At 46.5% G+C, this 11,877-nt stretch overlaps 1 protein-coding gene and 1 long non-coding RNA gene across 12 annotated transcripts in view; one reads left to right on the top strand and one right to left on the bottom strand.

Annotated features, from left to right (window-relative positions):
* Positions 1-60: 60 nt before the first annotated feature.
* LOC112673709 (uncharacterized) lies at positions 61-5,835 on the top strand. Of its 2 annotated transcripts, XR_003145009.3 has the most exons (3): positions 61-240; positions 3,262-3,336; positions 5,142-5,835. It is a non-coding gene; the product is annotated as an uncharacterized LOC112673709 (long non-coding RNA). The 2 variants fall into 2 exon arrangements; XR_004808897.2 differs by having other exon boundaries at positions 3,262-5,835.
* Positions 2,610-11,877, bottom strand: part of LOC112673707 (tyrosine-protein phosphatase non-receptor type substrate 1-like) — a 29,459-nt gene continuing 20,191 nt past the window's right edge. For 2 of the 10 annotated variants that reach the window (XR_004808888.2, XM_025469543.3), the window contains 2 exons: positions 7,983-8,081; positions 2,610-4,498 (listed from right to left, as the gene is read on the bottom strand). Coding sequence is in view for 5 of the 10 variants with exons in the window: in XM_025469543.3 (XP_025325328.1) it covers positions 4,497-4,498; positions 7,983-8,081 (101 nt within the window). In the remaining 5 variants the exon portion in view is untranslated. Of the gene's footprint in view, positions 4,499-5,058; positions 7,451-7,982; positions 8,159-8,186; positions 8,225-11,877 lie in introns of those variants that run through there. The other 8 variants (XR_003144996.3, XM_025469541.3, XR_004808887.2 and 5 more) reach the window with 7 other exon arrangements.

Genomic DNA, 11,877 nt, shown 5'->3' with positions numbered 1-11,877 from the left:
AGAAGAAGGGGACTGTGATGAGAGGAAAGACCACGGGACTTTAACACTTTTTCTTTGAGATTATCAAGGGACAGGCAAGGCGGCCACAAGCTGAGAAGATGCTGCTTGAAATGTTTGGGGTCTCCAGAGTTAAGGGCATGACACCCATGAACTTATGCTCATTGCTCAGCCTCATCCCATCTGAGATCTCCCCAACCCACACCCCTGCTGCTGTAGAGGTAGACATGATGCGGGAAAGAGGTTAGACTTTTGGCGATGGTGATAATTTGTGGTTTATAGAATTGAGGGTGCTACAGGGAGCGTGAGACCACTGTGCAGGAGCAAAAGCAATGCACCTAGAAACACGCCTGGAAGGTGAGGGCTGCCTATTCTATCTGTGCCGGTAGGGGGTAGCTCTGGAAGAAGCTGAGTGGAGGACAGAAGAAAAGCTCTCAGAAAGAGAGGAGAAACAGCATGTTGGCCTCCTTCTCTCACCTCCGGAACGGGCTCAATCCAAGCACAAAGTTGTGTCCCGGGCCTCTCAGCCCACACTCAGCTAGTGAACCTTTAATATCCACGAGTGCATTGTCAGCACTGACCGCTAAGGCTATTTCGCTTTGCTTCTTTGTTAGCCCCACATCCTCTAGGGATCGACAGAATGTTAGGGCCAGGAGAGGTGTTAGAACAAGAGGAGAATGCAGAACAGTCCCAAACTGCCTATGGGAGATGACAAGAGTCCCCTCCTCCACTTATGACACCATCCTATCACATTGTTCTGGAATGAGGAAGTCCGTGCTGGATTAGCCCTGCTGAGAGCTGGGCAGGATCTTACCCCAGCTTTCAGGAAACCTGCCATGTAATACTTCTCTAGCAGACCTCACACCTTCCATTAGACTCTTAACTCTTTAGAGCCTGGGATTTTTAGTGCCTTCACAGTCAAGAGCACTGGCTTTGCAAACAGAAGCAGTTAAGGTTCAAACCTTGAATGCACTTCTTGGTGGCTGAGCTGTGTAAACTTTGACCTTGAAATGTTCATTTGTATAGCTCTAATACTCAAAACTGTGTTCATAGTCTGCACTTGGACTTTCTCTTCTCCGCTTAGCCCCTGTTCAGTGTTTGGCACAACTTGTAACCATTTGGTCAAACCAAGAAGGGACCCATGTTCTACACCCTCGTCTCTCTCCTACCAGCCCCTATTAATTTTACCTCCTAAACACCTCTAGAATCTATGTCCCCATTTCCACATCATCTTCTGCCTGGGTGAAAACTGTTACTTCCGGATAAGCTATCCGTAACTCCTTTGCCCGCTGTTGCTCTTCTTTCTACTTCATCCAGGGTGTTTTTCCAACACACAGATCTGAGGACATCCCATTCTTGCATAAACATTTTTGTGGATTCTCATTGTTCTTGCATAGTTAGATTGTTTGGTATATGGTCTGTGGTGTGTGGTGTGTGGTGTGTGGTATGTGGTATCTGGTGTATTGTTTATGCCATATAGTGGGTGATATATGGTAGAGGCATATTGTAAATGGCATGTGGATTTGGTATGTGGCATATGGTATATGATACAAGGTATGTGGTATGTGGTACGTTAAAAAGCCCATCCTTCCATGATTGGCTTGGCCACAGGGGATAAAATGATCCCACCCTTTCTGGTACCCACCACAGCCTCTCTACTCCCCATCAGGTTTCCTGGGAAACGTGCTGACATGAATATTAGCAAGCAGGTCATTTTCAGGGAAAACACTAGAATCCAACATGGTAGTGAGGAGAAGGGAGCGAGATTGTTCAGAAGAAGTGGGTGGCAGTGAAGTCCCAAAGAAAACTTCAGCTGATCTCCCACGGATCTCTGGTACTAGGATGTTCCTTTAAAGTTGTCCTGAACTGGGGTGAGAGGGCTGGACCTTTACATCCCCATGTTGATGAGCCACTGGATATGGCAGGTTCCCAGGCGTGACCTTGGCATTGTGGCTTTCCTCAGCTGAGGCCATCCCAAGAGGGCTGACAGCTCAGGGCCATCTCCTGAGGTCTGGTTCATCATAGCACTCACCACCCTCTGCTGAGCCCCTTCCACTTCAGGTCCTTGGGCTCAGGATATGGTATAACTTCACTTCCCCTCCCATGAGGTCTTACAGCCCTCCCACCTCACTCAGAGTCTCAGAGTGTGCTGACCCCACTTGGTCTAACATGGGCTTTACAAACTGGAAATATTTAGGGGAATGTCATAGAGGACCGAGGAGCAGCTTCTTTTGGGATCTCTGAGTGCTTGGCTCTGGAGTGAGCTCTGGCAGTGGACAGAGAAAGGAGGAGAAGGACCTCAGACTGTGAAGTGAAATGAAACCTGGCTATGAAGACGCCTGGGTGGCTCAGCAGTTGAGCATTCTGCCTTTGGCTCGGGGCCTGATCCCAGGGTTTGGGATGGAGCCTCACGACCTGCTCCTTCAGAGAGTTTGCTTCTCCCTCTGCCTGTGTCTCTGCCTCTCTCTTTGTCTCTCACGAATAAGTAAATGGAAATCTTTAAACAAACAAACAAACCAACCAAAAAACCCTGGGTATAAAAACACAGAAGTCTCCCCAACACACATTGTCTTGTGTTGTCCCCCAGTGAGGTGCAAGAGGCGAGATTCAGCTGAGGACAGGATAATGACATTTTTTAATAGTTCCTATTTTGGAACAATTTACATTTACACAAAAATTATGACAATCACACAGAGTTCCATATATAACTGCACACAGTTTCCCTCTTATTAGCATCTAATGGAAATATGGTGCACCTGTGATAATTAGTGAACCAAAACTTGGTACATTACTATTAACCAAAGGCATAGTTTATTCAGATTTTTTCTTAGCTTGGGCTGCTATAACATAGCACCATAAACCGGATGCCTTGAAACAACAGGAACTTATCTCTCACAGACCTGGAGGCTGGAAGTCTGAAATCAGGGTGCCAGGATGGTTGGGCTGTGATGGTTGGGCTTGTGGTTGTAGACTGCCGATTACCTGTATTCTCACCTGGTGGATGGGGCAAGCTGGTTGCCTGGCCTCTCTTCATAAGGGCAATGATCCCCTTCGTGAGGACTCCATCCTCATGACCTCAACACCCATCAATGATCTCACTTTCAAATCCCATCACACTGGATTTTAGAATTCAACATTTGAACTTTGGGGAGACACAGATACTCAGCCCAGCAAACATTTATTTAGTTTTTACCCCAATGACCTTTTGTCTTTCAGAATTCCATGCAGGTTACCACATGACATTTTCTTGTCTTTTTTCTTTAGATTGCTCTCAGCTCTGACAGCTTATCTGCCTTTCCTTGTTGGTGATGGCCTGACAGTTAGAGCAGTCCTGCTCAGGTATCTCATGGAATGTCTCTCTGCAATTTGTCAGATGCTTTCCTCATAAGCAGACTGGGGTGACGGGTTTGGGGAGGAAGGTCACAGAGGAAAAGTGCTGCTTTCATGACATTATATCCAGGGTGCACACTGTGGCCATGGCTCGTGGCTGTCGGTGAACTCATGATCATGTGGCTGAACTCTATTTGTCAAGTGTCCTCTCTGTAGTTACTCCTTTTTCCACTTTTCCATGCTATCCTTTTTAGAAGAGTCACCACAACCAGCCCACCCTTCAGGAGTGGGCGGTTAGGCTTCCTGTCCTTAGGGTAAAGTATCTACGTAAATCATCTGGGACCTTTCTGCACAGGACATTATTTCTTCTCTTCAATTTATCTATTTACTCAATTATTAATTTATACCAATTTGGGCTTAAAGATATTTATTTTGTATGTGGGAGTGTAATCGGTCTTAGAAGGAGCTATAACAAAATATCCCAACTAGGTGGCTTATAACAAAAGAAAGTACCTGCTCATTCTTGTGGAGGCTGGAACCTGAGATCAGGGAGTCAGCCTGCTTGGGAGAGGGCCTCTAGGTTTTTCATTTTGTCCTCACATGGCTGAAGGGGCTGGGGTCTTATTTATTTATTTATTTATTTATTTATTTATTTATTCATTTATTCATTCATTTATTTTTAAAAGATTTTATTTATTTATTCATGACAGACACAGACAGAAAGGGGCAGAGACACAGGCAGTAGGAGAAGATGCTCCTTATTAGGATTCCAATGTGGGACTCGATCCCAGGACCTGGGATCAGGAACTGAGCCAAAGGCAGATGCTTAACCTCTGAGCCACTCAGGCACCCCATGGGGTTTCTTTTAAAAGGGCTAATACCACTCATGAGGGTGGATCCTCATGACCTACTTACTATCCAGAGGCCCCACCTTCTGACAGCAGCATGTGGGCTTGAATATTCTAACACTTGAATTTTGTGAGGACTCAAACATTCAGACCATAGCAGAACCGGATATAATGCTTTACTTATTTGTTGCTCAAACTGTTGCACTTTGGTCATCGGGAGCTCTTCCAGGAGGTTCCTGTACTCATTTGACGTACTCCAATCAGTGGGCTATTGTTGTGTTTTTTTGGAAATCCACTTGCTTATTTCTGGAGGATATGATGTTCTGGTAGAATTTTTCAACACAAAGAAGAGGGAGTAGTATTTAATGAAAAGGTTTTAGGTACATGCACCAGTTGATTGAATGAAGTGAAATATTATTTTATAATCTGACATCTAGTAGACACTGATATCTTCCATGAAGTATTCACCAATATGTTTTTTAAAAATGTGATGGCCTAACACATGGCAGTCATTGTTCTGGGAACCAAGGACACAGGTATGGTCCCTTCTCTGTCAGAGTTGACATCCTATTTGAGGAAGAGACAAATACACACAGGAATTCTCATACTGCATGGTGCTGAAGTGCACGAATGTCAGTTGCACAAGTCAGTTAAAGAACATTAGTCCCGGGAATCCCTGGGTGGCTCAGTGGTTTAGTGCCTGCCTTTGGCCCAGGGCGTGATCCTGGAGTCCCCGGATGAAGTTCCACATCAGGCTCCCTGCATAGAGCCTGCTTCTCCCTCGGCCTGTATCTCTGCCTCTCTCTCTCCTTTGTGTCTTTCATGAATAAATAAATAAAATCTTAAAAAAAAAGAAAAAAAAAAACCACTTAGTCCCCAAACACACATTTCAAGTTTTATTGACCACAAGGAATTTACCACGAGCAACGGCATGAAGTACAAACTTTACTGCTGCTTCTTCCTCAGGCCACAAATCCCTATGTAACTAGCAAATGCTCATCACGATAAGTAAGCATCACATCTTTCAAAGACTGTAATGGTTCATCTCTGTGACTCCGTTACTTATTTTACCACACACAGCAGCACAGGCTGTTGTGTTGTGCTCTGTTCTCTCAGCAATGAACCACAGCGACATTGCATAAAGCTGGAAAAAATGACAAAAGGGAATTGGCACAAAGCTGAGAGTGCAATGGAGAAACAAGAAGAGATGAGGCTGCAGGTGAAGTTCACGTTGAATGTGAGTGGAGCTCATAAAGGCCTAGCTACCATGGGAATGGTGACAGGGATGCTGGTCCCCAGTGTGTGGATATGCAGCCTAAGGAACAGAATGAAGGCAAACTTACCCCGTGAAACAGGAGAGTGGTGGTTGAAGCAGGGGCGATGTGTGAAAATGTCCCAAGGAAGTGACACCAGCAAATAATTAAATTAATACTGTAAAGATTTCACAACATTGAAAGTGCAAGAGTTAAAAAACAATTAAAAAAAACAAAAAGAAAGTGCAAGAGTTGGAATGTTGGAAGCTGATCCCATTGAGAACAGAGTGAGATAACTCAGATGCTGACTCTATATTGTCAAGTGTGAGGTCAGAAGAATGCAAGCACTGTGCAAACTACTCTTGATAGGTCTTTACAAAAAATAAAACACAAGCCTTCTCAGTGTTGCTAATGTTTCAAATGACCGTATATCAAGTAAACAATAGTTTTATTGTTTTTTAATTTCCCTATAACTTTCACAATAGATAGCTAAAGAGTTTTTCTATGTTTTGAAAAACATTTGTGAAGGTCACAGAAGAATCATTATTTTGCCCGTTGATTACTGAGTTAACGTTGCATGTTTCAGCCAAACAGTGATAGTTTCTGTCCCGCAATCTCCAACAAAATGAGCACTGGCCTCCATTTATTTTTTTATTTTATTTTTTATTATTTATTTATTTATTTATTTATTTACTTATTTACTTATTTATTTATTTATTCGGCCTCCATTTATCATGTCCGCTGACCATAAGTTCTAGGGAAACAATTCAATTCAGCTATGATCTATCAGAACACAGAGCAAGAGAAAGGAATTGATATTTTATAAGGGTGGTTTATGTAAGGGGCTTTAAATAAAGTGACATGTCAGCAGAACTTGAAAGAGGGAGAGACGGTCATGCAGATCCTTAGGGGGAGGAAACAGAGGAGACATATACTTTGACTTCCATTTTTAAGGAATCACTGTGGCTGAAACTAGAGGGCCTGCTAGAGAGGAAGCAATGGTCCAGGAACAGATGCTGGTGGCCAGGATCAGGGAGCAAGCAGCCCTGGGAGGGAACAGTGTGCAGACTCTGGGTAGAGCTCACTGGTGTGCGGGAGGAGGCTTACACTCACTCCTGAGAGTTTTGTGAGCTAATTGTGAAAGTGCTGGCAGCTTGTCATTGGCCACGTCAGAGTGTTGACACCACAGATGTCCATAAGCACTACAAATCAGGTTTCTTTTCCTTTCTGGGAGTAGATTGTTTAACATTGGGACTTAGTATTCCAAAGGCAGAATTGAATGTGGTATATAATGAAAGGATATCAAGGATGGCTCCGGCCTCCTGGACTGCCAGCTGGTGTACATGAGCAGTGGGGTTGGGAAGGCTGAAGATGACAGAAGAGCTAACCTTTCAATCACTGGGAGGAAGGAATTTTCTCTCTGGGATTGAGGAGTAGGACATGGAGGCAGAAGAAGGAGAATCATTTCTCTTCATCAGACCAGGATGGAATTCATTTCTGTTCAAGACACAATGGGGAACCTCACCAAGGCTGGGAAATCTGGGTCTTGGCAGGAATACGTCCTGAGAGTATGGACGTGACTGTGTAGTTCATGGCCACAGTCCCCAGGAGATGGTTGAGATGCCTGATATGTGTAGATGTGAACTGTTCCTCATATTCCAGACATATGTCCTTACATAAGTCCCCAGAGCAAGTTCCCATGGATCCTGCTCAGGCCCAGGGATGAAGACCCAGTGCTGAGGGCAGAAGGACTGTGAGAAGGAGCCGCAAGATCTGTGGGTAGGCTGGCGTCTGGGGGAAGCAATGCATATGGAGCAGAATTGTGGAAGCGTCTAGTTGTTCCTTCTCTTAGGCTGGGCCTCTCAGGGAAGGAAGGAGGCAGCAGACACTGATGGTGGCGTGTGGCAGGGGAGGAGGAAGGAGGTGTGGGATCCATGTCCACATTTAATTATCTGCTCATCATTCCAGAAATGTTCCCCACGTGTCTGCTATGTCCTTGGTGCTATTTTCCTCCTGGGGCACCTGTTGTGGGAGGTCAGGCAGCCCCTGATATAGGACACTGCCACCTCAGGCTCTCCCCCAGGTTGTCACCCCCCTTCCCCATCCCATCCAGTCTGTCCCACAGAGGGTCAGCCAGGAGCCCTCCTCAGAGCAACTATCTGGCATCTATCAGCATCTCCTAGAAGCAGACTCCTTGTATCCTTAGAAGCCCCATGCTCGATAATCTAGGGATGGTCTCCAAGGGATTCCTTGCACCCAGCTGCCCCTAACTCAGGCCCTCTGCCCACTCCCTTCCCAGAATCTCTAGGACTCTGTGCACACTCTTGAAGGCCTTGAACCTCAACCACCAACTACAGCCCCCCCACACACACACTCCCTGGGATTGGGAACCTCCTGGAGGGTCCCTGAGATTTCTGAGGGCATCAAGGGACGTGTCTCACCTGCTCTTTACTCCAGATGGGTGCTGACCCTCTGTGCTCTGTGGGCTGCCCCTCTTCCTGACCTGGATCCTACTGGGACTGACCTTGGCCTGCCTTCCCTGACCCAAACTTACAGTTAGGTCCTTGCTTCCTGTGGGCATAGATGGCAGAGACAGTGATGAGCAGCAGCAGCTTTGGGCTCAGGAGGAGGGCTGTCAGCAGTGGAGCAGACACTGGGATTGAGGAGTAGGACATGGAGGCAGAAGAAGGAGAATCATTTCTCTTCATCAGACCAGGATGGAATTCATTTCTATTCAAGACACAATGGGGAACCTCACCAAGGCTGGGAAATCTGGGGCTTGGCAGGAATCTGGGTCTGGAAATGGAGGGATATAAGGCACCATATTAAGGAGCACCCTCTTTAATATGGCACCTGAGTGGCACCTGGGTGGCTCAGTGGTTGAGCATCCGCCTTTGGCTCAGGGCATGATCCCAGAGTCCTGGGATCGAGTCTTGCAACAGCTTCCCTGCAGGGAGGCTGCTTCTCCCTCTGCCTATGTCTCTGCCTCTCTGTGTGTCTCTCATGAGTAAATAAATAAGATCTTGAAAAAGCAGAAGAAGGGGCACCGTGGAGTCCATTCTGTGGGGCCTCCAATTATTCCATCTGGGTCACCTGGGCCCCATCAACACTCTGAAAGTCATGAATCGCCCTTGCACTCAAGTTGAGGCAGAATTCAGAGTAAGAAGCTCCTTATCTTGCTCACCTTTCTCAGGACATTTCCCTCAATGTCCTTCTTGAGGGAAGGAGTGGAGAGAATGGGGCTCAGTAACCTGTAAGTGTGGTTTACTAACCTAGTCCTTAAACACCATGGGTCAGGTCACATATCCTCTTTCTGAAGAGGGAATAAGCTCATAGTTGAAGGAGGGTCACAGAAAAGTGAGAAATCCCAGGCATTCCCTCATTGGTGTCTCATGGGATAACTCTGAGACCTTGTCCTTGGGCCAGGACAAGTTCAATACCAGGGTAATAAGAACAAATGTCAGCCCAGCCTTGAGTAGAGTGAGGACAGGTGTCATATGAACAAGGTGAAGGCTGCCCTGCTTTGCTCCGTGTGTGGGGCTTGATGACCTCAAGTTCTCATGTGCTGAGGGAGGCCTCAAGGTGGCCTGATCTCTTGAAACCTCCTGGGGAGGGAAGGAAATGGAGTCTAATGCTTAGGAGTGCATTTAAACACCATCCAGCCCACCTGGACCCCAGTACCTACACCAGCTGCTCTGTTTCTGTGGACATAGAGCTTGGGTCAGGAAGCACAACTTTATATTTGCCTTTTCACAATGACTGGTTTTTGCTTGTACGCTTCTCCCTCTGCCTGTGTCTCTGCCTCTGTGTGTGTGTGTGTGTGTCTCTCATGAATAAATACATAAAATTTTTTAAACTAGAAGAAAGGAAGCTGTTGAGAACACACCATATTTGCCCTTGGGGTGTTGGAGGATGGTAGGTCACAGCTGGGTCCCGACCTAGTGTTCTCTCAGTAGAAAGAGCTGCATTGCCCACTTTTGCACCTGCTTCTAGCAGGCAGCCTGAAGTAGAGGACTGAAGAAGTGGAGGCTAAGTGGACACTAGCCTCTTCACTCCAGTTAAAACAACTCACAAAGAGCATCCCGATTGCCAGCTCTCTCTGAGCTCCCCGTCTTGTTGTGCTAGATTGTGTTCAACATCTCCCTTTGCCAGTCCTGTCTCCTTCCCTCTCTCACACATATGGATTGGGCAGCATTTCAGAGTGAGCTTTACCCCTTCTCATAGCATCTTGGAGTTTGCTTCCCAGGACACATGACATGTGGATCTTGTCTGGGAGGGGTCTGGAAAGCCAGCTCTAAAGTGCACATTTGGACCAGGATCTCTATCAACTGGCTGGCCAAGAGGGCCCCAGTCCTGGCAGGAGGTAGAGTAAGGTAGGTATCAGCTTGCTCTGCTATTGTCACTGCTGGAACCTCACTGTGGTGACCCCGGAGGGTGTAAGCATAGGAGGGGAGTGCCCTGGAATTCTGGAAATGAGTTGGTAATTATGAGAACTATGGGATTGGGTGGATGTTACTGGGCATCAACTCTTTGGAAAAGGACAATGCAAAGAGAAAGCTGATGAAAAAAACTAAAACAAAAGAAAGCCAAGTCCGACTGATCACATGTGAAAGGTTCTTGGAAAGTCAGAAATTCTGGGCAACATTGTAGACTCTTACCTCCTACAGGCAAAGGGAGGAAAAGCTGAGGACATGATTGGGTTCAACATAATCCTAAGAGCATCAGTGCTACAAAGAGGATCGAAGTCTACAGCTACAGGGCACCTGCTGTGCCAGAACAGGGAACGTGTTGGGGGAAATATGGGAGATTGATACGGAGATGTGGGATAAGGACTTCCGGGCCAAGGCATTCAAAACCCTCAGGACACTTGGGTCTGCTGAGGACAAAGTAGCAGCTTGGCTACTCATCTCCAAACACAGACTCTGAACCCAAAGAAAACACAACAAAAGGACACTAAATGCTATGGAAAATTGGCTCTCAGTAGTCCTTGGAGAACAATGCCCAAACTGCAAAATCTCTGGGAGAAAAAAGGGAAAAGCCACCAAATCCAAATGCACTACTCTTTACATGTTGCCCTCTCACGCTCACTTGCTCAGGGAAGGGCAAGTGCAGCAGACAAGGGTAGCTAGCCAAGGAGCCTGAGAGGTATTTAGAAATGCCACTCCCATATAAAATACAGCTAAAAGTAGAAAAATATTGGAAAAGTGTCCTGCAGATCAGGTCACAGAGGGGGTTTCCAAGTATGCTTGACCTAAGAGGGCTGGCCCAGAACCCCTAGAGTCTGGAAACAATTGGTACCTTAAATGGCAAGAAAGACTGTGTGGAAATTAGCTAGGGTTTTGAGTGGGTTTATCTTGGAGTACCTGAGCCGAGCCAACTTAATCACAGAGATCCTTACAAGTGAAAGAAGGAGGCAAGAGAGTGGGAGCAGGATGCATGACGACCACAGCAGAGGTCAGAGTGTGTGGGGCCCTCTGCCAAAGAGTGTGGCTGCCTCTAGAAGCTGGAAGAGCAAGGATGCCCGCTCTCCCCCAGAGTCCCCTGAAAGAACACAGCCCTGCCATCCCATCTCTAGAAATGGACGAAATAAATTTGTGTTCAAGCCACTATTCACTTGCTAACTATTATAGCAGTAATAGGAACCTAATACAAGGGGATAGGGACATTTTAGGCCAACAAATGTGAATAAAGGGGAGAGTCTTGATGAAAATGCATAATTTGTGGGGGGCAAAGGCAAAAAAGAAGAAAGAAGTGCTGTTTCCAAATTGAGTGATGAAGCGAAGAAAGAACAATGGAGGAGGCAAACTTGGGTTCCTCACAAAGTACTAGAAAGATCAGAGGACTCAGAACCTCTCTCCTACTCTCCGAACCAGCCAACCAACCCCAAGCCCTAGGAACATACCTGGTCATGCTATGCTGAGAGAAGGGAGCTCTTTTAAGCTAGAAGTATTGTAAAATTCCTCAGTACCATAAACATGAACAAAAAGATATGCATCCTTACACCACACTCGTTGGTCCTGTGATGGCAGTGGTCACTGCCTTGGGATGTCCAGGGGAGGTGGCACCCTTGTACATCAGGGACACATAGGCATATCGTACTTGCGCCCAGAAGGCCAAGCCAGACAACCCCAATATCCATTTCGATCCTTAGCACACAGGAAAGTTGTCAGTTCCAGACCACTGGAAGTATAAGAAGTAACAGCCTTGGTCTGAGCCTCGGGCAAGACCAAAGACAAAAACCCAACCCAGGTAGACCAGACATGATTATGTAGAGTTCTCTCTCCCTGCTCTCCTGGTTTAGTACAAGCCTGACCTCTGGAAATCACATGAGGTCCAAGCATAGGAGGGCCCTGGAGATGGAAGAGGAATGCAGGCACGATGGGTGCCCTGGACTGGAGGAAGAACACGGCTCCAGGTACCCTGGCTCCACATTCCTGACTCCACCAGCA

Source organism: Canis lupus, chromosome 24 (genome assembly GCF_003254725.2).
Source record: "Canis lupus dingo isolate Sandy chromosome 24, ASM325472v2, whole genome shotgun sequence".
NCBI classification, from domain to species: Eukaryota; Metazoa; Chordata; class Mammalia; order Carnivora; family Canidae; genus Canis; species Canis lupus.
The sequence above is the reverse complement of the archived record's forward strand: the minus strand, read 5'-3'. Positions and strand labels throughout refer to the sequence as shown.